This window comes from Sciurus carolinensis, chromosome 9, assembly GCF_902686445.1.
Source record: "Sciurus carolinensis chromosome 9, mSciCar1.2, whole genome shotgun sequence".
Lineage (NCBI taxonomy): Eukaryota > Metazoa > Chordata > Mammalia > Rodentia > Sciuridae > Sciurus > Sciurus carolinensis.
In genome coordinates, this window is record NC_062221.1 from 29026752 (window position 1) to 29053229 (window position 26478).

General features: G+C 40.9%; 1 protein-coding gene and 1 pseudogene across 6 annotated transcripts in view; one reads left to right on the forward strand and one right to left on the reverse strand.

The window, feature by feature from the left end:
• The first annotated feature begins 3859 nt into the window (after positions 1-3859).
• Positions 3860-26478, forward strand: part of Ip6k2 (inositol hexakisphosphate kinase 2) — a 29716-nt gene continuing 7097 nt past the window's right edge. For 2 of the 6 annotated variants that reach the window (XM_047564913.1, XM_047564918.1), the window contains exons 1-2: positions 3860-4011; positions 25512-25847. In XM_047564913.1, coding sequence (XP_047420869.1) covers positions 25646-25847 — 202 coding nt within the window. In that variant the 5' untranslated portion in view covers positions 3860-4011; positions 25512-25645. Of the gene's footprint in view, positions 4012-25021; positions 25184-25511; positions 25848-25985; positions 26020-26478 lie in introns of those variants that run through there. The other 4 variants (XM_047564915.1, XM_047564914.1, XM_047564916.1 and 1 more) reach the window with 4 other exon arrangements.
• LOC124993556 (60S ribosomal protein L37-like) lies at positions 21583-22603 on the reverse strand (annotated as a pseudogene).

The window sequence follows — 26478 nt, forward strand, 5'->3', positions numbered from 1 at the left end:
ACCTTTGGGTTAATCTTATCTCAGATATCCCCTTCTCAGATCTACATTTCCTGCTGCCTAGGGCATAGATGCCATATTCTGTATATTGGCTGATTTCCTTTTCTTCATTATAGTTGCACTGCCTATAATTATTTGTCTTCTTCTATTTTTCGTATCCATCTCTTGTCCCTCCTCACCCACCCCCACAGGGCCCTATAAATCAGTTTTTCTTGCCATGTCATTCTTTTTTAAATTTTTTTTTAGTTGTTAATGGACCTTTATTTTATTTATTTATATGTGGTGCTGAGAATTGAACCCAGTACCTCACACATGTTAGGCAAGTGCTCTACTACTGAGCTACAACCCCAGTCCAGTCATGTCCATTCTTGACACATCCATAGTGTCTAGTCCAGGTCAGCCCTTGGTAAACACTTATGGAAAGAACAAAAGAGTGAATTAGTTCTAGGACCACATTGTCCAGCCTCCTACCCCACATGTAGGAAGACCTTTGGAATGGAAGATTGGGTGGACAGAAGAAGGTAAAACAGTGGCCTATCTGTGAGGATCTGAATGTCTGGTGCCTTTGGGGGCTTTTTTCGGCAGTCACAGGTCCTGAAGCCACAGGTAGGGAACAAGAGCAGGAACTGGGCTAGGCTTTCCAGCAATCCTGCCCAGTGGAAGGGACCTCTAGCCTTGACTAGGGGTGTTCCCACCCTGCCTCAACCCTCACTGCCCCATTTTATTTTTCTTATTACCACATGACTTCTTTTTATCCAATCAGTCTACAGATATTTCTGGAGATTACTTGGTGTATGAAGCACTCATGGTACATCCTTGAACAAAACAGAGATTCCACCTCCCAGAAATCTGGTCCTACTTTTAAAAGTATGTGAGGCCAGGTGTGGTGGTACATGCCTGTAATCCCAGCAGTTTGGGAGGCTGAGGCAGGAGGATCACAAGTTCAAAACCAGCTCAGCAACAGTAAGGCACTAAACAACTCAGTGAGACCACATCTCTAAATAAAATACAAAATAGGGCTGGGGATGTTGCTCCGTAGTTACATGCCCCTGAGTTTAATCCCCAGCACCCCCCCCCCAAATAAATATATAAATAAATAAATAGATAAATAAAAGTATGTGAAAAGGGCTGGAATTGTAGCTCAGTGATAGAGCACTTGCCTAGCACATGTGAGGCACCACATAAACATAAATAAATAAATGAATTATCTACAACTAGAAATATTTTTAAAAGTATGGGATGGGCTGGGGTTGTGGCTCAGTGGTACAGTGCTTACTTAGAGCACTCAAGGCACCGGGTTTGTGCCCCAGCACCACATAAGAAACTAAATAAGCAAAATAAAGCTACTGTGTCCATCTACAACTAAAAATATTTTTAAAAAAAGTATGTGAGAAGGTGGTAACTGCTATAGGAAGCAGTGGAACAGGACAAGGGAATAAAAGTGATCCCAGGGGCTGGGGAGATAGCTCAGTTGGTAGAGTGCTTGCCTTGCAAGCACAAGGCCCTGGGTTCGATCCCCAGCACCCAAAAAAAAAAAAAAAAAAAGTGATCCCATATGCTGAAGGAGTAATTAACAGTCTGAAAAAAGGGCTATGAGAGTGCTGGAGTACAACCCTGTGGAAACCTGTATATTCCAGGCATGGCGAACAACTGTCGCTTAGCTTCTGAGCTGGAGAGTGCACAGGGTGTGATGTGTGAGGAACTTTGAGCAGTGGGAATAGAGACCAGTAGAGGAGATTCAGTCTGCAGTTGGGGAGGTAACAGAAATCATGAGCGTCTTGCCAACTCCTCTTTTCCTTAAGGGGGGGCTACTGCAGGGTGTGAAGCGATCTGACTTACTCATAGGCTGATATGTGGAGAATGGACTGAAGACAACAGGGGCAGTAGTAGTAGGAGACTGGGAGAGAGCTGTGAGAGTTTGGTGGCAGTTTGGACTTGTTGGAAGCCATGGTCATGGCAAGAAGTGATCTTATTCTGAGTAGATGATGCTAATGGAGGTGGTAGAATTTCCTGGCCCATTGCATTTAGGTATGAAAGAAATTAGTCAAGGTTACTCTGAGGTATTTGTCCTGAGCAATAAGGATGAATCTTGTTAGGCGTAGTGGTGCACAACTATAATTCCAGTGACTCAGGAGGCTGAAGCAGGAGGATTGGAAGTTCAAAGCCAGCCTCAGCAACTCAGCAAGACCCTGTCTCAAAATGAAAAATAAAAACAGAAATAGAAATAAAGGCCTGTGGTTGTGGCTCAGTGGTAGAGCACTTATCTAGCATGTGTGAGGCACTGGGTTTGATTCTCAGCAGTACATATAAATAAAGTCCATTGGTAACTTAAAAAAAATTAAAAAGAAGTAAAAATTAAAAATAGGGCTGGGGAGATAGCTCAGCTGGTAGAGTGCTTGCCTTGCAAGCACAAGGCCCTGAGTTCGATCCCCAGTACCGCAAAAAAAAAATAAATAAATAAAATAAAAATAAAAAGGGGATGTGGCTCAGTGGTTAAATCACCCCTGGGATCAATGCCCAGTACCAAAAACAAACAAACAAGCAATCAAACAAACAAATGAACAAAACTAAGCTGCCATTACTTCATCTGTGGGGATGGGGTGGTAGGGTAGAGAAGGTTTGGGGGATGAGCTAGGGTGGCACAAGTTGAATTTGAGATGCTGATGACTGCAACTCAGAATGAAGATGTCTAATTGACAACCAGACATCGTATCTGGTGCTCAGAAAGGGTCTGAACTGAATAAACATCTTTAGGAGTGATTGATATATTGGTGACATTTAAAGCAATAAGCCTGTATGAAATAAGTATGAAGTGAGTATCAACAGAGAAAAGAGGTAACAATGAAAAACTGGTAAATCACAAGAAATTGGCAGGCATAGAACCTGGAAGTCACACAGTGAAGGTGATCCCAAGAGGAGAGATCTGCTGGTCATATAGCAAGTCTCTCCTAATCAGGTCCATAAGGGGATGGATTTTTTTCCTGTTTTGGGACAGAAAGGGTCTTGTGCATGCTAGGCAAGTACTCTACTACTACGCTACAGCCCCAACATCAGATTTTTGTTTTATATTATCTTTTTGTCTATTATTTTACTGTTTTTGTTTACTGCCAAATTTCTAGAAGAGTATAGGTGCTTAAGAAAAATTTATTGAGTTAAAAAGTGCATGGGTGAATCCAAATCTTTGCAAATGCCCAGGATATAAGGCAGCAACATTAGTCTCCTTTACAGAAAGAGCAGAGATCAAGTAGAGAGATCTGCCCACTCTTGGTGCCATGCACCTTCTCCTTTACCTTTCCCAGCTACATCAACATTTACTCAGGAGAGAGTCTTTCTGGCCAACAAAGGCCCCGGAACAAATGAGTATTAGACAACCCCTGTGGAGCTTGGTGGACCTGGGTCAGGTGCTGGGTCATCCACCTGTCCACACAAGGCTCTACTGCCTCTCCTGTGTCTGTGTCTTCTTTTGTGCACCCATGCATGCAGTCATTTCTTCACCTGTCTACATAAAACCATTCCTTTGTCGGCTGCCAGTCACTCTTCTGTCTACTCTATAAAACCCTCTTTCATCCATCTTAGCGACTATTTGCATCCAGTCCTATCCATCCATTTGCTAGAGTGACCAAGTTCCCAGTTTTGCAGGGCAAACCAAAATGGTTGGTTGACCCATCCGTCTTCCAGGCATCCTACAGTCGATCCATTGTTCTGCAGCCATCTTTCAATCCAAACAGGTCTCGGACCCCCTGGCCACCCGCCCAGCCTAAGGGAAAAGCTCCGCCCCCTGGTTGGCTCCGCCTCATTTCCCCACTTCTTCCGGAAGCAGCAGCAACGAATCCCGGCGCCCTAGCAACAGCGCATTTCAGGCTGCCCAGTCCGCGTGCGCGGCTTCCGGTACAAGCCAATAGCGAGGGGCACTGGGAGAGAGGTGCGGGGGGTGGGGCTCTGAGTGGCCGCCGCCATTTTGGTGGAAGAGAAACAATAGGACGGAAGCGCCGCGGGACCGGTTTGTGGCCGCAGGTAACGCCCGTCTCGCGGTACCTGTAGTCCTGTCGCCCCAGGAACTTTAGGGAAGGTTTTTTTCTGGCTGTTAGGGGACAGGGTCTCTGGTCGTTGGGTGTCTACCCACATTATTTGGGGAGGTGGTTTCTCGCTGTCATTGTGCGGGAGGTCTCCACGGGTCTTCGTGGAGCCATATTTTCTCTGGCCATTTGCGAGAAGCATCGTATCTTTGGGTCACCGGGAAGAGAAGCTCCCCTCTGGATTTGGCGGGTGGACTGGGTCTTTGCTAGTCATTGGAGAGGGATCTTCTGGAATTTTGTGTGTCGGCTAGTGTCTTCCCCCGTCTTTGAGGAGATCTTCCGAGTTTTTTGGGTGGGTGAGAACTTCCCGTGGTGTTGAGATATGTCCCCAGATCATTGGTGATCATGATATCCCAAGTTATTGAGGATGTGGTCTTTAATCTTTGAGTGCAGGGGTCAGCCCAACGCCTCAGATACTGTTACCTGGGGCTGGCAAACGTGCAGCCATTTTGGGTGTTGAATGCCAGTTGGGTCCGACAGCTCGTATTTGTTGGGGGGAATCAGCACACCTAACATTATTTTTAAAATGTCTTGAAGTCTATCAGAGGAAGCCTTTATACTGACGTTTCCACCATGAGTGGAGCTTTAATTTCAAATCAAGACGCCTTTTGTCTATTCTAATGACTTATTTTAAGATATTATTGGCTCTCAAGTATTAAGAAAGTTTTACTAGCAGAAAAATGAGTGAAAAGAAAATGTGGAAACCAATAAAGTTTAGTGCTTTTTAATACCAGGAGCTAGTCACTGCTTGGAATTAAACGTTAGCAAAATGCATACAGAGCAAGAATAAACTAAAATCATATGGAAGAATAGGTTAAGAAAAATTACTGAAACTTTAGAAGAGCAACAAAAGTACTGGAGGCTAATAGTTTTATTTTTTAATAAAGGATCATGATTACAGTAATTTTGTTGATTTAAAATGTTATTTGCATTTTTTTTTTTTTTTTTTTTTTTTCTTTTGCGGTGCTGGGGATTGAACCCAGGGCCTTGTGCTTGCAAGGCAAGCAGTCTACCAACTGAGCTATATTCCCAGCCCTGTTATTTGCATTTTTAGCGGGAAGTTAATATGCTTATTTGTGTAGTTTGTTGCTGTGGGGTTTGTATAATTGTATCTTGTAACTTGGCCTTGAGTATTTAAAGAGAAATTTCAGGGTGGTGTTTTAACTTTAACCACCGTCAGAATTTGAAATGGCAAATGAATACTTTATAATATTTGACATTAGTAGGTCAGTTGATTGCCTAGCAATTTTTTCTGTTAAGAAAAAGTCTGTTGAACTGTTGTTCAGATTGGTTTACCTGCATTGTGATATTAAAGTAGAATTCAGAGGCATTATTAGAAATCAAGTGGATAAGAACTGGGATTAGAGTTGATATCATTGTAGAAACCAGTTTAGCAGATGTAATATACTTCTTTTTGCTTGGAAGCTTCATAGGAGACAGACTGATCACTGTATATCAGCCGTGCATTTTTCTGTCATTGTGTGGGAGGTCTCCCCGGGTGTTCGTGGAGTCATATGTTCTGTGGCCATTTGCGAGAAGCATCGTACCCGGTCTCGTATCGGGTCAATCGGGTCACCGGGAAGAGAAGCTCCCCTCTGGATTTGGCGGGTGATCTGGAATGTGCCTGGAAGGAGCAATCTCCCACTGATGAATGCTAGCCATTCTCCCTTGCAAAAAGGATGCCAGAGCAGTGTAAGCTCCTGAGATGTCACTTGTATCTAGGCAACAGGGATGAGCATGAGCCTCCCTGAGGCCAGTTTGCCAGGTGAAAATTTTCCATTGTTTGGCTCATAAAGAGGATGCTTTGGAGAAAAATTTTTCCTTTAAGTGAAGTTATTTGACTTAATGAGGCGATTGTCGTAAACAAATTGAACCCATTTTTGGACTGTAGAAAGTAAGCAGATGATTAGTCTCACGTGATTACATTTTAAAGCATATTTTTGTTTTTTAAATAAATTGTGGTTTTGCCTTTTCGCATGCAGTGTAATAGAGGTAGTGTTCTGCAATAGATTTTGATGGCAATAAAATGCCCTTTTCCAAAAAAATTGAGTGTAGGTTCATTCATAGTTTAAAGGACAATCTGCCAAGATGATGCATATTTTTTTTTTTTTTTTTATTTTTTTTTATTTTTTTTTATTTTTTTTTTTTATTTTTTTTTTTATTTATTTTTTTTACGTTTACATAGGGTAATGATGTTTATTATATTTTTCCCCTCCACCCCACCCCTCCCACCCTCCCACCCCTCCCACCCCTCTTTTCCCTCTACACAGTCCTTCTTTCCTTCATTCTTACTGCTCGATGATGCATATTTGCTTTGAATCTGTCACTCATCACCAGTTTCAGCAGTTAACCAGTTTCTGGCCAGTATTGTTTCGAATGTACTCTGCACTCACCTCCCTCACTGTCTCTGTGTGTGTATGTGGTGGTACTGGGAAGTAAATCTGTTGGCTTTGCCCATTCTAGGCAAGTGCTGTACTGCTGAGCTGTATCCCCAGCCCTCACTGCCTCATCTTTAAAAAAAAAAAAAATAGAAAAGAAAACTTGTGTTTTTGTCTAATCCCATTTTTCCCAGAAATGTTTTTGTCTTTCTGTTTCGCTGTGCCCAGGGTCTTGTGCAAGTCTGTGCCACTGAGCTATAACCCCTGCCCTCAGAAATGTTATTTCATCTCCGGGCACAGAGGTACATGCCTGTAATCCTGACTTAGGAATCTGAGGCAGAATTGCAAGTTCCAAAAAAAAAAGGTTGGGAGGTAGCTCAGTGGTAAAGCATCCCTGAATTCATTCCCCAGTACCAAAAAGAAGTTAACTTTATCTGTAAATATCCTGTTCCTGTGTGTATTTCTAAAAGACAAAAAGCCATGGAATCTACTATTATTCTTTCTAAAAAGTGATAATTCCTTAATTATTTTTTTCAGGTTTTGATGTTCACATGTTCTCAGTTGTCTGAGTAGTTGTGTTTTTTTGTGGTGGGGGCGTATCAGGGATTGAACTCAAGGGCCCTCCACCACTGAGCCACATCCCCAGCCCTATTTGTATTTTATTTAGAGACAGGATCTCACTGAATTGCTTGCACCTTGTTTTTGCTAAGGTGAGCCTCCTGCCTCAGCCTCCAGAGGTGCTAGGAATGCAGGCCTGGGTCAGGGCGCCCAGCCTGAATAGGTTTTAACAGTTGATTAGCCCAAATCACAATTCAGATAAGAACTGCACATGGCATTTGATTGAAATGGCTCTTGCCTTTCAAATTTATATGTACCTGGTCTATTTTTCCTTGTAATTTTATCTGTTAAAGCAACTCTGTGGTGGAATTTCCCATATGCTGTCTTTTGCTGATCACTCTCTCTGCTTGAGACCTTTTCCTGCTTCTGGAATTGCTGGGGTTACAGGCATGACCCACACACCTGGCCCAAATATGATTTCTGTTTAGATTCATGTCAACTCCAGTCCCACTGCTTCCAGCCATCTGGTGAACACTTTCTCTTGAGTGCTTAACCATTCCCTAATTGTCTGCAGCTTAATTCAGTATCTACTCAGTTATTTCTGACATCATGAACAAAACATTTTTGTTCTAATTTGTGAAGGCGGGATGGGTACTGGGGATTGAACCCACCATTGAGCTACATTCACGCCCTTTTTATTTTTTATTTTGAGACAGGTTCTTGCTAGGTTGCCCATGCTGGCCTCAAACCTGTCATCCTTCTCCCTGAGCCTCCTGAGTAGTTAGTTGGATTACAGGTGTGTGCCACCCACTTGGTTTTGACATCTTCAAATAATCAGATATTAAATTCATGAACTTGCTAGGTTGCCTAAAACATTTCTGTGATAAGGAACTAAGAAAGAAGCTTGTGATAAGAAACACAAAAGAAGCTTGAGAGTATTCATTTGTTTTGATACTAGACATTTAACCCAGGGGCGCTCTCATTGATCTGAACCTGCAGCCCCTTTCTTTTTAATTTTGAGACAGGGTTTCACCAAGTTGCTGAGACTGGCCTTGACCTTGAAATCCTCCTGCCTCAGCTTCCCAAGTCACTGGGATTACAGGTGTGTACCACTACACCTGGATGGTTTGAGAGAGTTCTCAATCACAGTTTTTCTTATAAATTTTTGTTCCCACTATTTCCATTTTTGCATGTGTTTCTAATATGTATAGGAATTACACCTCTACTTTGCTCTCTCAGTAATATAGCCAAAGAAGGCTGTTAGCGCAAAGAAGACTGAATAAATGCTTATTCCTGCTGCCAGAAATCCCTTTACCCAAACTTTCAGGACCTCTTAAAACCAGGTTTTTCCCTCCTCTTTTCTCCTGGCTAATTTTTCTAATGTAAAATGCCACCACTGTGCTTCAGAATCTGCAGTTCCACATACATTATAGGTCACAGTGAAACAAGGTACAATCTTTCTTTTTTCCTGTGGTGCTGGGGATTGAACCCAGGGCCTTGTGCTTGCAAGGCAAGCACTCTACCAATTGAGCTGTATACCCGGCCCCAATCTTTTTAATATATGTTCTTTCCTAGCATTTCACTTCTGGAATTTTTTTCCTGCAGAAATACTTGTACAAGTATGTGAAGACAAATACAAGGATGCTCATTTGCATTATTGTTGTAATTTAAAAATTGGAAATAGCAGGTGACTGACAGTAAATTATGATTATGAATGAATATAATACAACCTTTAAAAGGAATCAGAGATATGGAAAGAAGTTGAAAGTGTGAAATTTAGTAGGACAAAAATGCCAAAACAAGGGACAAATATTGAATGATTCCACTTATAAGATGCCTCCAGTGTTTTAATTTATACAGACAGAAAGTAGAATGGTGGTTGCCAGGGGCTACAGGAAGAGGGGAGTGGAGAAATACCATTTCATGGATACAGTTTCAATTTAGGAAAATAAAAAAGTTCTGAAAAGGGATAATGGTAGTGATTCCCAGCAGTGTGAAAATACTTAATGCTGCTGACCTGTGTACCCCAAAATAGTTAAAATGGTAGGTTTTACATTATGTGTACTTTACCTCAGGGAACAAAAAAAGTTCAGATGTAGCTTAGTAGTAGAGTGCTTATCTATGTGCAAAGCTTTGGGTTTAATCCACAGCACTGCAAACAGAAAGGTGGGGAGAGGAACATAAAGCTGATTTTACTGGGGTTAAAAGACAAACTCACAGCCTAATCTTATTTATGTAAGGAATAGAAAACACGTGGAAGAAAATCTGTAGGATGGGGAGATCCCAAACTAATAATGGTCATTTTCTCATACTTATAACCAGTACAACAAATAATAATGTCAGTGTTTTTAAAAGACTGGCATGTACCTTGGCACTCCATTCCTTTTCCTGTTGTGAAGCTTCCTTTCTTTATCCTCCTTCCACAAGTCCAAACTTTATATATCCTATCAAGTTCACCCTTTGACCTTCATCTTCCATTGAACTCTTTGGAAGAATTGTGTACTGGGACTTTCATATTTGGGGAATGCTTGGCATACATGATTGGTAGTAGGCTAGATATTTAATCTTTGTTCACACCATGTGCAGCTCTTATGTAATTAATTGTACTGTACGTGTTTATATATGAAAACAGATGCTGAGAGTAGATAAAGTACTATTTATGCCCAAATATAAGGCAGCCCCCAGCTTACCAGGGTAAAGATTTTAGAATTATTTGGGTATAACTCAAAAGTGTATCAACTTATAGATACGTAAGATGAAGTTGGATTTCTCATAATAAAAAACAATTATGGTTTTTACACATCTTCTGCTCCATCTCACCTGCATGCATCCTTGTCATTCCCATGGCCACCTCTGGAGACAATTGATGCTTTCCTGAACACAACTTCCTTACCTCTCAGTAATGGGAGATGTGACACTCTCTGGAACCCTCAGCCTAAATTGGTTGTTATTTCTGTAGTGTAACCATTTTGCAGCATTGATTTTAAAAATATGTATTAATTTATAATCCACAGGCTGTGTGCACATTGGTGCATGTCTGTAATTCCATCTTCGAGGGAGGTTGAGGCAAGAAGATTGCAAGTTCAAGGCCAACTGGGGCAATTTAGCAAAACCCTGTCTCAAAAAAACATTTTTTTTTAGTTCACATACCATATAATGTACTCCCCCAGAAATTCTGTAGCCCCCTCCTGGTTATGTCTCCCCTCACTAGTGGCCCATCATTCTTTCTGAAATTCCTTACGCTGGCATGTTTTAAAGGACATCACTACAGTTGTTAAGAGGTATTGAATTAGGGCCCGGCCCAGGGGCATGGAGGAGGAGAAAAGGTCTGTGCTATCTTATCTAGCTGGTTCTACTGTCCATTTCCATTGTGTCCATATTGTCCTGCAGGTGGTTTTCCTGTGACCAGGGAGGCTGCACTGCAGCACATAGCCATTTTGGTGGTTTCTTCATGGATATTTTGGGAGGTGGGTGGGGGTAGTGGTGGCAGAACATTTATTCATTCAACAGTACTATGGCCCACAGCCTGTTTGGGGATGCCTTGGATTCAGGTTTCTGCTTTTTTTTTTTTTTTTTTTTTTTTTTGTGCTGGGGATCGAACCCAGGGCCTTGTGCATGCAAGGCAAGCACTCTACCAACTGAGCTATCTCCCCAGCCCATCTGTTCTTTATTAATAGAGTTCTCTTCTAATGGAAGTTAAGGTAATTTGATCTTATAATTAAGAATTAAGCTGTGGTAAGCAAAAGAATAACACTTCTTTCATTCTCCCACCAGCATTATCAATATATGGTAGCAAAAAGTTAACATTCTAGTAACAAGAAAGTGTCTTGTTTTATTGTACCAAAATGCCTTTTAGTTCGAGCTGAAGTGGTAAGAGGATATTTTTTGACTCAGTGAAAACTATTTTTTAAAAAAGAGATGGAAGCATATCTTACTGGTAGAGTGCATCTGGGTTCAGTCTTCAGTAACAAACACACAGGCACAGAGAGACACAGACCCCATTTATATAGAGATTCAAGGTTTTTGCTAAAACTGCAACATCTTTTGTTTTGGGATTAACCTGACCCCAGACTGCCCATTTGTTTAGATATGCTTTTAATTTGGAGGCTACATAAGGTGTTGAAAAAATTCAGAGGAAATTGTCAGAGCTATCCTGGGCACAGGACCTGGTACAGCATAGGATATACTTTGGTCCTTCATCCAGTGGGTAGAGCACTTAGGGATGCTGGTCAAGGCATGTTGGGACTGCCTTGCTTCTGTGGCTCCCATGAGTCCTGAGTCTTTTTTTTTTTTTTTTTTTTTTTTTTTTTTTTTTTGCAGTGCTGGGGATTGAACCCAGGGCCTTGTGCTTGCAAGGCAAGCACTTTACCAACTGAGCTATATCTCCAGCCCCTGAATCATTTTTAATACACTTTGTCTTCCAAGAATGAATTTGTATCATTTGAATTGGCAACAGGCTAAGAGCTGTGCAGGAGGTAATGGAGCACATAATCTTTTTTTGTTGTTGTTGTTGTTGCTTTTATTTTATTTATTTTTATTGGTGCTAAGGATCGAACCCAGTGCCTCACATGTGCTCAAGGTAAGCACTACCACTGAGCTACAGCCCCAGTCCCAGGAGCATATAATCTTGTCTGAAGCTAATGGACCATCATGAGAGAACAATATCTGGAGGTAGCAAAATCCTCATAAATTACAATTTTGGCCAATCTGAGAGAGTTGCTTCTGTAAGTTCCTGTTGTATACAGTCTTACCTAGCAGGGTACTAAAGACAGAATCGCCCTTAAAGAAGGATAACTCACTTTTTGTTTTTTTTTTTGCGGTGCTGAGGATTGAACCCAGGGCAAACATTCTACCAACTGAGCTAAATCCCCAGCCCGATAACTGACTTTTTAAGGAAGACTGAAAATACTTGATGTTGTATAGAATACATTTAGCTATTTACAAGAAAATTTGATGTTTTGATAAGGGGGACATATGACACCTCAGAATGAATAATTTAGATTTACTTGGAGTGATGCTACAGTTTTAGGAGATTTTTTGGGTTGGTTTGTTAAAATAATTTGAGGGGGTTTAAAATAACAGATACATGTTTTCTCATTGCTGAATTTTTAAAAATAATTTTGAAGTTAAATTGATTTTTAGCTGATAGTGTTTAAATTGTTAAAATGCTGTTAACTCTAGCAGGCAATTTTGATAAACATATTGTGTGGTAGGCCAAAAGAGCCATCAACCTGCCTCCCTTGATCTTGAGGCCTTTTAATCTATCATTCCCATATCTAGTCTGATATTTCAGAGATGGGGTAATGTGTTTGTGCTGGTACTTAGAGATAGAGAGGAGCAGCAGCTGAGAGGCTGCTGTGCCCTTACAGAAAAGCTTGTCCAGTTTTTGGTAACTGATATTGCTGTTTTATTTTTTCCCTTTGCCTTTGGGGAAAGGATCTTCATGACTGTATAGCTTTAATGAAATAGTTCCAGTAATACAACTTGTGGTTTCTTTTATTTAAATTAGAACTAGAATAACACGCTGTTTAGGGTGAAAATGAACACCTATTGTTGGAGCCCAGGAGTCAAGTTTATATAGGGCTTTTGTGCCTTGTTTTTCTGGTCCTGCTGCTTTGGTAGGTTCACTGCCTCTTTTGGCTTGGGGGACCTTCATAGCCAGATGAGCTGCAGCTCCTTTAAGATTAGACCTGTTATTCCAGCATACTTAGCAGTAATTCTTTAATCTCAGGCACCTGTTGTTTTCCTGCAACAAGGCCTAGGTGATATGGTGCTTCATTGTACTCACAAGGACAGTAATCATAGGATCTACTCTAGATATTTGTGAGAATGGAGAAGCAACTTAAACAGTAAGTGCTTGGTAAACAGGACTTCTCATTTCTGGCACAGTCATATTCCATTATTGTTGAAGGTTGAGGAGTTTGGTCACTTCTTCCTCTGACTTTCTGGTGCCTTGTATATGCCTTGAGGACATTCCTTGTTGGGTAGTTATCCTTACTTGTTTATGTGTGATCCATCTCCCAGAATCTCCATCATGGAGTGAAACTCTTAGCATTTAGTGACTGCATGAGTGCTTGCTTGTAGATAGATTTAAAACCTTCAAGAACAGGGCAACCAGGGCCACCATCTGTTTTCTTATTTCTGTCCCATGAATCCTCCCCTGTCCTGTTTTCTCTTCCCATTGCAAAACCAGTGTATGTTCAGAGTTTAAGAATGTTTCAAGAAGTTAGAAACATTCAGAAAACTGACAAGGAGGGAATAATGATCTTATCACCTACCTATAGGGCAGGTTTTGTGACACCAAAAGTTAATAGAATATGTAGTGTACATATAAATAAATAATTACAAATACCATCTCTAAACAAAAGAATTTACAATATGAAGACGTAGATAAAAAATGAATGTTGATATTGAAAGTGATTGTTATTTATAGATTTTAGAGTAAAAAGGAAATCACAAAAATTTACATGTTTTAAAAAGTAGACATTTCTACAACTACAGTACTTTTCCCCTACACTTTTGGGCATTATTTTGACTCTAACAGCAGTGTACAACTTTCTGTAGAGAGAATAGAAGGGTTATACAGTCACTCCTCTAAGGTGGTGATCCATCTGCTTTCTATTACTGAGAACTCTGAAAAGTTTCTTTCAGGGCTCAAGAGTAGAGTGTTTGGGGATATAGCTCAGTTGGTAGAGTGCTTGCGAGGCAAGCACAAGGCCCTGGGTTCAATCCCCAGCACTGCAAAAAAAAAAAAAAAAAAAGAGTAGAGTGTCTGTCTACATGCATGAGGCCCTAGGTTCCCCACACTTAAAAAAGAAGTTTCTTTCAGCTTCATAATTCCTATGTTGTTTCAATTTTTATATTGTTGTGTTATTTGGGAGACCTATATCAGGTTTTTTTTGTTTTTTTTTTGTTTTTTTTCACTTCAAGGTATTTGAGACTTCAAGGCATTCAAGTTTGTTTTGTTGTTATTTCTGTGTGTGTGTGTCTGTGTGTGTTTTGTGGGTACTGGGTATTGAACCCAGATCCTTGCACTTGCTAAGCAAGTGCTCTACCTCTGAGCTATATCCCTAGCCCAGCCCTGTTTATTTTATTTTGAGACAGGGTCTTGCTGAGTTGCCCAGCTTGACCTCAAACTTGCCAGTCCTCCCACCTCAGCTTCCTGAGTCACTGGGATTAGAGGCATGTGCCACTGTGCCTGGCTTCTTATAAATAGGCTCTTTATGTAGTTGCTGCAGGACTTAGAGGACAGGTAGCCATGGCCCCTGTGAGTAACTGGTACTTTCTTCTAGTTATTGTCAGTGTGGAAACATACATAACACTAAATTGACCATCTTAATCTTTTTTTGGGGGGTGCTGGGGATCGAACCCAGGGCCTTGTGCTTATAAGGCAAGCACTCTACCGACTGAGCTGTCTCCCTAGCCCCTTAACCATTTTTTAAAATATATTTTTTAGTTGTAGATAAACACAATACCTTTATTTTATTTATTTTATGTGGTGTTGAGAATTGAACCCAGTGCCTCCCACATGCTAGGCAAGTGCCCTACCACTGAGCCACAACCCCAGCCCCATCTTAACCAATTTTAAGTGAATAATTCAGTGGTATAGTTGGTACTTTTCATCAGTTTTTGTCTTTATAATCCAAACTATGTAGGTTATACAATCTTGTATCTTATTCTTTTTTTTAATTTATTTTTATTGTAAACAAATGGGATACATGTTGTTTCTGTTTGTACATGGAGCAACAGCATACCATTTTCATAATCATACATTTACATAGGGTAATGATGTTTGATTCATTCTGTTATTTTTTTCCTTCCCCCCCACCCCTCCCACCTCTCTTTTCTCTCTATACAGTTCCTCCTTCCTCCATTCTTGCCCCCCTCTCACCCCCCTTTATGTGTCATCATCCACTTATCAGTGAGATCATTCATCTTTTGGATTTTTGAGATTGGCTTATCTCACTTAGCATGATATTCTCCAACTTTATCCATTTGCCTGCAAATACCATTTTATTATTCTTTATAGCTGAGTAATATTCCATTGTATATATATACCACAGTTTCTTTATCCATTCATCAATTGAAGGGCATCTAGGTTGGTTCCACAGTCTGGCTATTGTGAATTGAGCAACTATGAACATTGATGTGGCTGTATCTCTGTAGTATGCTGATTTTAAGTCCTTGGGTGGGATAAGAGTGGGATAGCTGGGTCAAATGGTAGGTCCATTCCAAGTTTTCTAAGGAATCTCTACACTGCTTTCCAGAGTGGCTGCACTAATTTGCATCCCCACCAGCAATGTATGAGGGTACCCTTTTCCCCACATCCTCTTTTATCTTATTCTTTTGGTTAAATAATATGAGCATTTTCTCAAACTGTTAAAAATCATGTGTCCGTTAAAAAATAAATCAGAGTAATAGGAAAAAAATCTTTAAAAAACCCACAAAATAAATAAGCATACTTCTTTTGTACATAATGCAGTCGAGTAAAAATAATTACTTTTGTTTCATGCCTCTTCTATTACTGAATGTGAAGGTTAGTACCTTTATGTTAGAGGATAAAAGGTGTTCTACTGAGACTTGATTTTATGGAGCAGTGAACTTGGGTTTTGTGGCATTTTCTGAAGTTCTTGGTACTTTGTTGCTGTGTACCCAGGTGGGTCAGTCTAATGCTCCCCAAGCAAATATTGATGGCTTTCTTCTTTGCTTCCTGGTTTTATTTTGCCTAAAGTTCTTTTTTAAAAATACATATTTATTTTATCACTAAGGATTGTACCCTATTTGTTGCCTTAGAAGTTCAGGCATTGAGAGAATGGTTTTCCTTTGGCATCATCTTGCTGAGACACTTTAAGCCTGGTTTGGCAGATCCATTCTGAAGAGGTGTTCTGTGTATTTTCAGGACCAACTCATGATCTTTCTTTGCTTTGCCTGCAAAAGAAAGGAATAATTACTCAGAGACAGTTTGGCAACCTGAACACCTTAGGTCTTTGGGATGTGACCTCAATATCAACACAGAATTTCTGAAGTCTAGTTAATATATTTGCTTTAAATGATGATAGGATTTATAGTATTTTTATTTTTTTTTTATTTTTATTTTTTGCGGTGCTGGGGATTGAACCCAGAGCCTTGTGCTTGCAAGGCAAGCACTCTACCAACTAAACTATCTCCCCAGCCCGATGATAGGATTTAAATGTTCTCCTAGTCACATTTTAGAAGTTTATCCTTCAGTAGAGCGCAGTGGACCACATCTGTAATCCCAGCGGCTTGGGAGACTGAGGCAGGAGCATCAGGAGTTCAAAGCCAACCTCAGCAACTTAGCAAGGCCCAAACAAGGCCCTAAGCGACTCAGGGGGACCCTGTCTCAAGAAAGTATAAGAGCTGGGCTTGTGGCCCAGTAATTTAGCATGTGTGAGGCACTGGGTTTGATCCTCAGCACCACATAAAAAGTAAATTAATAAAGTCATTGTGTCCATATACAACTAAAAAGTTTAAAAAAAAAAGAAAGAAAATATAAAAAAGGGGCTGGTGGGTATGGCTCAGTGATTAAACAGCTCTGGGTTCAATCCCTGTTACCAAAAAAAGAAAGAAAAAGAAATAGTTTATCCTTAAGTGACCAGTCTCTCACTTCATTTTTCCATAAGAAGAACTTTCCAGAAGGTTAGTTGTCATCACAGTAAGAGTTTTGGGTTTGTTTATATGAAATTTTTTCCACACTAGCAGGTCCCAAAGGAGTATTTGGATGCACTGTCCCTCATTTATACTCCCAAGTCAATGAAGAGTTGATAAGGTGGGCAGTACTAAATGCAAAATAAACACTAGTCAGTACTTGGAATGCTTTATTTTGAAGTGTGCATCATTCATTTTAGTAATTACACTTACTATATGAGTGGTGTGGATTTAGATGATAACTGCAATGGGTGCCTTTTGTATTCTCTTGATGATCTGTATGCAGCAGGTATTCAAGATGCATGAATGATTTGAGGTATATTCTGTGGACCGCCTACTCTGTGCCGATGCTCTTTTGGATTTTGAGATTCATCTGTGAATGGGAGAGTCAAAAATAAGTGGAGGCGGGATAGGAGGAGACAGGCAATAAACAAGGCCAATAAGAAACATACTATGTTGGATGATGATAAAAACTAAGGAGAAAATAAAGGAGGTGTACATCATAAGTGTGTCTGGGAAAATGACAGAGTGGCTCAGACCTTATTAAAGAGGTGGTATTTGAGCTGTTTACAGCTATTTGGGAGGCTGCAGCAGGAGGATTCATTGAGCCCCAGGAGTTTGAGGCCAGCATGGTCAATCTGGCAAGACACTATTAAAAAAAAAAAAAAAAAAAAGTAACATGTGACAGTGAAGGTAGGTTATGGTGGAAGAGGTGACATTTGCAAAAGGAGTTGAAAGATTAAGGGAGTCAGCCAAGGGGAAATACATGAGGAAGAGTGTACCAAGCAAAAGGAATAGTTATTTCAAAGGCCCTGAAATAAGTGCGTTTCAGGCACATTTGAGGAATAAGAAGAAAACTGGTGTAATTGGAACAGATTGGATGTTGATTTTTATTTTTCTCATGGGTGTGTTAAGGAAAGGCTTATGGAAACTTTTTAGTTCTGTCCCCTCCCCCTATATTAGGGATTGAACCCAGGGAAACTTCACCAGTAAGCTGCATCTCCAGCCCTTTTTTATTTTGAGACAGGGTCTCAATTGGCCAGACAGGCCTCAAATTTGCAATCCTCTTGCCTGAGCCACTTGAGTACCTGGGATTATGGGCTTGAGCCACCATACTAGGCAGTCTGTTATTTTATGTAAGAAAGATGCTTTTGCTTTGGCTCTACAAAATTGAAAAGAGGGCTGGGGAGATAGCTCAGTTGGTAGAGTGCTTGCCTTGCAAGTACAAGCTCCTGAGTTCAATCCCCAGCACCGCAAAAAAAAAAAAAAAAATTGAAAAGAAAATGACCATGCAACTGGTAGAAGTTTGTTAGTGTTGAAACCCCAATAAAAATTAGACTTTTAGCTGGTTGCACTGTCAAATACCTGTAAACCCAACAACTTGGGAGGGTGAGGCAGAAGATCGCCAATTTGAGGCCAGCCATGGAAACTTAGCAAGACCCTCAACAATTTAGGGTCTTCTTAGGAAGACCTTGCCTCAAAATAAAAAATAAGGTAACTTATTGTTCAAGCATGTAGGTTAGTGTTCAAGCACCCCTGGGTTCAATCCCCAGTACCAGAAATAAAAAAATAAATTAGACTTTCAAAGTGAGTAGTTGAATTTAGAATTTGTTGCCATCCTGAAGCAGTGAATTTAAAGGATTTATGTGGGAAAACTTGGCTATCCTTGAAAGTCTACCATCAGGGGGTGACTTTACCGCAGAGAGGGAAAAGCCCTACCATGATAGCAACCTAGGCTGACCTTTACTTGAGTGCCGGAAGATGATCAGAGTGAAGCAAATGAGTCTAGTTAAAATGGATAGTGTGTTAGTCAGCCTTTTGTCACTGTGACAAATACCTGACTAGAACAAATTATTAGAGGAAAAGTTTTATTTTAGCTCATGGTTTCAGAAGCCTCACGGTCAGTGACTCCATTACACTGCACCCGAGGTTAGGTAGAATATCGTGGCAGAAAGGTGTGGATGGAAGAATGCTGCTCAGCTAATTGCAGCAGGGAAACAGACCGGAAGGAACAGGTAACAGTCCACAAGGTCATGTCCCCAGTGACCTACTTCTTAATCCAGCTAAGTCCCACCTGCTTATAATTTTCATCAACCTTTCAGTAAGTCCACTCACATTATTACCCCATTACAAATGAATTTGACTATTTTTGAATTGTGATGCTACATCAAGTGAATTAATCCACTGATGGAGTCAGAACCCTCATGATCCCATCATTTCTGAAAAGCTCCACCTCTGGACATTGCAGCATTGCCTAACACATGATCATTTGGAGGGCATTCCAGATCCAAACTGTAACAGGAAGGGAAATTTACCCAATAAAGTTTGTGCACACATACATGCATACACATATGTCATATAAATGGGTGTTTTGTCTTGTTTTGGTACCAAGGATTGAACCCAGAGACTTCCAACCACTGAACTATATTCCCAGCCCTTTTTTTTTTTTTCTTTTATTTTTATTTTATTTACTTATATGTGGTGCTGAGAATTGAACTCAGTGCCTTACATATACTAGGCAAGCACTCTACCACTGAGCTACACCACCAGCCCCATTCCCAGCCCTTTTTAAATATTTTTTATTTTGAGACAAGGTCCCGCTAAGTTGCTGAGAATGCTTTGAACCTGCAATCCTCCTGCCTCAGCTTCCTAAAATGCTGGGATTAGAGATGTGTGCCACTGCCCAGCTTGAAGTATAATTAATATACAGTAAAATTCAACAATTTTAAGTCTATAATTTGATGAGTTTAGGCAGATTTATATAATCATACAATCACTCTTCCAGTCATGGCATAAAACTTTTTTATCACCCCTAAAAGTTCTCTTGGGCCTATTGGCAGTCAATCCCATACCTCTCTTTGGCCTTTTTGCAGTGCTTATCTGTTCTCTGCCACTATAGTTTTGCTAATTTTCTAATTTCATATAAATGGAGTTATAAAGTCTTTTGTGATGTAGCTTCTTTTCCTTAACATAATACTTTTATGATCAGTATATACTGTTCCATGTATCAGTAGGTTCTTTTTTATTGCTGAATAATATGCCATTGTATGGATATGCCAGAATTTTTTTTTTTTTCTTTTTCTTTTTTTGTGGTACTGAGGATTGAACCCAGGGCGCACCCAGCCAACCAAGCTATATCCCCAACTCTATATGCCAGAATTTATCCATTAATCTATTTTGTAGACGTCTGGGTTGTCGTTTCTACCTTTTGACTATTGTAAATAGTGCTGCTACAAACATTGTGTACGATCTTTGTGTAGGCACATTAGATGAAAACCTAGGAATGGAATTGCTATATAATAGTAAGTATATTTTTAATTTGGGGAGCGGGTACTGGGAATTAAACCCAGGAGCTTTGTATCCCTGAGCTACATCTTCAGTCTTTAAAAAAAATTTTAATTTTGAAACAGGAGCTAACTGAGTTTTTCAGGCTGGAATTGAACTTGGGATCCTCCTGTGTCACCTTCCTGAATAGTTGGGATTGCAGGCATGTGCCACCATGCCTGTCATGTTTAACTTTTTTCCCCCTTGCCTTTCCCTTTCCCTTGAGATGAGTTCCTATTGTGTTGCCTAAGCTAATATTGAATTCCTGCACATAAGCAATTTTCCCACCTTTTCCTAGAGCTGGTAGGAGTGCAAAAAGGTATAGCCACTTTGGAAAATTGTTTAGCAGTTTCTTATAAAACTAAGTATACACATAGGAATGGTAGTACACATCTGTAGTACCTAACTATATTTGAGAGTTTCAGTGACTGACCCTGGTGGTATAATCTTGGGTTGTGTAAGTATGTGTGCTGAGCAGTGATTCTAGGGCTCATTGGGGAGAAGGTTTGAGTGATGAAGGTTGTTTTTCTGCCATGACTCAAGCCATCCTTTTTGACTACCTGACCCTGGGACTTGAGGCAAAGTAAGTGGCCCCAGTGGATCCCATTTGTAGCCTCATTAACTAAATTCTGGATGAGTGAGCTAAAGAGCCCAAAGACTTTCATGAGTTATAGCTGTTTTATTTGCATATTTTAAAAAGTTAAGAATATTAAGACATTGTTTCCAGCAGATCCTCTTAACAGTTTTTTGTAGATCTTGGGAATCAGTTGTGGGAAAATTGTTACCTATCCTAGGATCATGCTCAAATGTTCCTTTTCTGTTCATAATTTCCTGAATAACTGTGAGGCAATGTGGAAAGCTAAAACAGATACTAAATCTGAAGTCAGTATTTTGCAGTTATTCCCAATCTCCCTAGGTATATAGTCCACACGTTTCTTGAACTTTAACCATAAATAATTCAGGATTACTGAGAACCTGGACCTTAGTCTTTGGATATTTAAAAACAATTAAAGAGATCTCACTGCTCAAACTGCATGTAAAAAACACACATACACAAACACATACACACAGAAACAGGTAAAAGAAAAGAGCAGGTGCTTTGGGGCTTTTGTTTCTTCTGACCTAAGACCCTTAGGGAGAAAGTTGATCCTTTATTCTTTCGCAGGGATAGGATCTGTAAGGGACCGGAGATTAGAAGCTCCACTTCTTTGCCCCTTGAAATGTGAGATGTATCTTGCACAGTGAGGCCATCTTAGGTTCATACTGAGAGGTTGAATATAATTGAAACAAGAATTGCAGGAATGTGGGGCTGTGGTTGTAGCTCAGTATTAGAGCACTTGCCTAGCACCTGTGAGGCACTGGGTTTGCTCATCAGCATCACATAAAACTAAATAAAGGTATCATGTGCATATGCAACTAAAAATATTTTAAAAAACAATTGCAGGAATGCATCTATATTTTTGTTTTTATGTATGTATTTATGGTACCTGGGATTACAGGCATGCACCACCATGCCTTTTTTTTTTTTTTTTTTTTTTTTTTTAAAGCCAGAATATTTGTTGGGTAGCTAATTGTTGAAACTTTCAAGATGAACTAGATTCTGCAACAACTGCCCTCTTGGGTTTAGGAGTTTCTTCATGGAATCCATGCCTGAATCTGTGTTCCACAATATTTAGGTGCCTTATATGACTGGTCCTGGTTGTATTTCATCTTTTAGCCTTGGCACTGCAGTTATACTTTCTCTTGCAATTGGCAGGATAGCTACATTTGCCACAAGTCAACTTCTGAAAGTGGTAGGTCTTAAAGCCACAATGGTGGCACAACATGTGTGTCTTATCATGACACTATCCAAATGATGATCTTCTCTCCGTCTTGCTTCTGCCAACATGAAAGAGACCAAAAGCTTAAAATTTTTTTTTTTTTTTTTTTTAAATTTTGAGACAAGGTTTCTCAAAGTTACACAGGCTAATCTCAAGCTTGCAATCCTCCTGCCTCAGCCTCCCTAATAGCTGGGATTACAGGTGTGTAATCCAGCTGTCCTGTTTATTTAAAACCAAAACCAAAAAGCTACTGTTGAAAGAGTAGGGCATGGTGACACATGTCTGTATTTCTAGCTATTGTTGCAGCTGAAGCAGGAAAATCACTATTCAAGCCCAACTGGACAACTTAGTGAGATGTCTCAAGATTAAAAAAAAAAGAAAAAGACTAGCTCCAGTAGTAGAGCACATGTGCAAGGCCTTAGGTTCAATTCACAGTACCACAAAAACAAAAAGTACTAGTTACCACTTAAAACCCAAAGAGTAGCAAGCCTCTCTCCTCTGTCTCACAAACCAGAAAACTGTAAATTTAGAGTGACAGAACCAGAGACTTGGGGATCTCTCTCCAAGCAGTTGAGTGGCAGAGAATCTGGCTCCACTTCACCACAGGCTAATGTCCCTCTAATTCAACCGCACATTTTGGAAATTTTTCTTTCAGCAAACTTGACTTAGGCAAGAATGAGCCCTATTTTCTGTACCCAAGATGATGAGGATTCTTCTGGGAGCAGCAAACTATGAACTGCCAGAGATCAGGGCAGGGTGGAGGGGTAACAAGGTGCCACGACATGTCTAGCAGCTAATGAACACCCTGGGGACCAGGGAGGAGGAAGAGGTGGAAATCTTGTGCTTGCAAGGCAAGTACTATACCGACTGAGCTATCTCCCCAGCCCAAGGTGGAAATCTTTGCTGGCCCTTTTGGCCTCCATTTGCACCCATGAACCACAGTCCAGAGGGAGGCCATGAAGGACCAGTTTTTGTTTGGTTTTTCAGTTGAGGTGGTAATGGGTAAGATAGATGCCTGGAAAAAGAGAATGTTCTACTTAGTTGAATAAATTTCTGGGATTCAGAGCAGAATTAAAAGGGATTTGCATCATCATTATCATTGCTCTGATAGCAAAAACTGTTTTACACTTTTATTAATAAGACTTTGGGAATGGAGGAATTTTGGATTGTGTAGAGGGAAATGAGGGGGGAGAGGGGGTGGGGGAAGGAATAATAGCGGATTGAGACAGACATCTTTACCCCTTGTACATGTATGATTACACAAATGCTGTGAATCTACACTGTGTATAACCATAGAAATGAAAAGTTATACACTGTACAATTAAATAAAATGCAGTCTGTAAAATTTTAAAAAAATTTTTTTAATTAAAAAAAAAAAAGACTTTGGATTGTGTTTCTAAAGCCTGGCATCTTGTACTTTCACATTTATATCAGGAGCATCTTGTACTTTCACATTTAGAAAAATTATGGTGCCTGACTTATGTGTTGGTACTGTCAGACTGACCATGAATCAGTAGCTTTCCTTTGGTATTACTTACTGGAGAGATCTTTTCAGTAGACTTGTATGAACTGTAATTTAGAGCAGATTTGATGTTGGGGAAGTAAAATCAGCCCTGTTTGTTTGTTGGTACTAGGGATTGAACCCAGGGACTCTGCCACTGAGCCATGTTCCAGCACCCCCCCCACCTTTTTTTTTTTTTTCTTTTTTTTTTTTGCGGTGCTGGGGATCGAACTCAGGGCCTTGTGCTTGAGAGGCAAGCACTCTACCGACTGAGCTATTTCCCCAGCCCCCCTTGTCTTTTTTTTTTGAGACAGGGTCTTACTAAGTAGGACCTCACTAAGTGGCTGAGGCTGACTTTGAACAATCCTCCTGCCTCAGCTTCCAGAGCTGCAGGGATTCACAGGCTTGCACTACTGCTCCAGTCCTTTAAAAAAAAAAAATTTTTTTTTGACACTGTTTCTTGCTAAGTTGCTAAGTAAAAGGGCTTGTGTAACTAGGCACCTCAGAGCTCCATCTCCTGGAGTGAGTCTGAAATGACAAGCGTGTATTCATTCATCCTTAAAGTCATATTGCCTGTGTGATTTGGGGACTCTTCTCAGTACCTGTCCTCCTGAGAGGGCTTCTATGGTAATGAGAAAGTAGCATCAGGTGAGAAATCAGGGTTTTGGGGTCTCTGTTCTTTGCATATAATAAAGCTTCCTAATCCTCGAGTCCAGCTGGGGTACATAGTCAGGTTTTCTGAAAAGAAAAGATTAGCACCAACTTAAACTCTTCAAAAAGGCTATTTTAGAAGATATAAAATTTGTGGTGAAAGCACTTTTTTTCACTTTTTTGGTACCTTATAGTTGTACAAAATGGTGGAATTTGTTACATAGTCATATATGCACACAACATAACAATATAATTTGGCCACTGTCACTCTGAAAGCACTTTTATGGGACAAACTAAGTGTCCCATGTACACAGCAGAAATACTATATTAAGGCAGAAGTACTAGAGACCACGGACCCTAGAAGCAGTTGTATGGGGGCATCCACCAGTCTAGGGTTTTAAGTTTCATTTGGGAACTGTGGCTGTGGGTGTGTTTCCTAACCTCCCAAATTTGACTTCGTTGCTTACAACAAGGAGAGTAGTGTCTACCTCATAAAAAGTAACCTGAGGACCAAGTAAGAAGTTCCTGTAATGAACCCAGCATACAATAGGTGCTTTTACCTGTGTTAGAGGACAGAAAGCACATCAGCATACCATCCCTCACTCCCGCCATCTCAAATGGTGCAGGAGTTCCTAGTAAGATCCCTGTACATGTGCATATGATAGTTTAAGCCCTGTAAGGAATGCTAGTAGAGTCTACATTGTCTATAAATTATAGCCAGAAAACAGACCTAGGTTGATATGCCTTGAATCAGTTAATAGGGTGTGTAAAAAGGTATGCTTTGCTGAGGTCTAATTGTGGCTCTGGATGCACAATCAGAACTAAGGTCCTGGACTTATGGTAGATAAGAGTCCTGACTGCCTCAGGAACACAACTTTGGCTTAAAGGTGTGCCCCAGCTTTTGGTGATCAGGATAGAACTGATAAAAATAGTCGGTTGACCTAGAACACTGTGTATCTTTTTAAATGAAGTTAACCAGCTTTGATCAGTTGTTTTTAGATACAGACGTTAATCATTAAAGCTGGTCCCAAGCTCCACTGCTAATAAGTTTAGTGGGGCTTGTCTTTGGCCTTGGACTGGGGCAGTATGTTGTGGACATCCTGGGCAGATAAGTCCTAGATGACACTTAAGTTGGTTTTCCGTGTAAAAATTTCATTAATGGATAGATTTGAGCACCATTCACCTTAAGTTCGTGTATCCTGTTTGACAATGGTAAGATTTAATCTAAAGATAATGTTTGAAATTGTGATCTTTACCGTGTTGTGGCTTTGTGTTTTGTCTGTTATGGTGGCGTTTCTAATGCTGTGGTGGAGGACCCTGGCTAGTTAGGGGCCATTGGAGCCCAGTTTCTGCCCTTCCATGTCCTCCCCTCTCCCCTTTCAGCTCAGGGTGTTTATCTTTCTGAGAGAAGAGGTGGGGCTGGGGTGGGCAGTGTGGGCGGCGGAACCCTACTGTTTGCCTTTCTGCTGGAGAAGGGCGAGTGGCCCTAAAGCGGTTCCCAGGTTGCTTCCAACCCACGAATCATTGTGTTTGTTTCCAGCAGAGCATTCTGGCCTGCACAAACCTAGGAGTGAAGACCAAACAGAAGGACCATCAGACAAACAAGAGGCTGAGGACGTGCTGGCCACTGGACCCCGCTGCCTCCCCCTTTTCCCTGCCGCCTGGGTCCGGAGGATGAGCCCAGCCTTCAGGGCCATGGATGTGGAGCCCCGCACCAAGGGCATCCTGCTGGAGCCCTTTGTCCACCAGGTTGGGGGGCACTCTTGTGTTCTACGCTTCAATGAGACGACCCTGTGCAAGCCCCTGGTCCCGAGGGAACATCAGTTCTACGAGACCCTCCCAGCTGAGATGCGCAAATTCACTCCCCAGTACAAAGGTGAGCCCCCAGCTGCTGGAGTGATCACCAGGCTGGTGAGGAGATGTGAGGGATAATGGCCATGGAAGGCCCCGGCAGCCATCCTGGGAACCCTCACCCCCTCTCACTCACTCTGTTTTCCCTCCTCCTGGTCCTCAGCCCAGCACCTCACACCCTCAGTTTTCAAGCCCTGGTAAGATTGCTCAATTCTGTTTTATGGATTTGTTTTGAGTTTATTTTTGGTGGGAGTTTAGTTGTGTTTTATATTCAGGTATCTCTTGAGCACAGTAACCCATAGTCCCCACGGTGGGGACAGTGGGGGAAGACTTTGGGAGGATTTTACCCAGAATTCTTGCCGCCTGCTTTTTGTCCTCCAGGAAACCAGAAGCCCTGGTGATTAGGTAGGCTGGGAGCAGGGTTGAGTCAGATGGAATGCAGGAGCGGGAGGACTGTGCTGATTAGCTGAAGCCCTTTGCTATCAGGGAAATCCCCCAGATTGCTACATGAAGGCAAATGGTTGATTCACATATTGTAGCTTTTGCTTTTATAGTACATTTTTTGGGGGGGACATAAGCAGCCACCAGCATGGAATGGTCTGGAGTGGGGTTTTTTTAAATCAAAGGAGAACACAGTTAAAGAAATTAATTTTAAG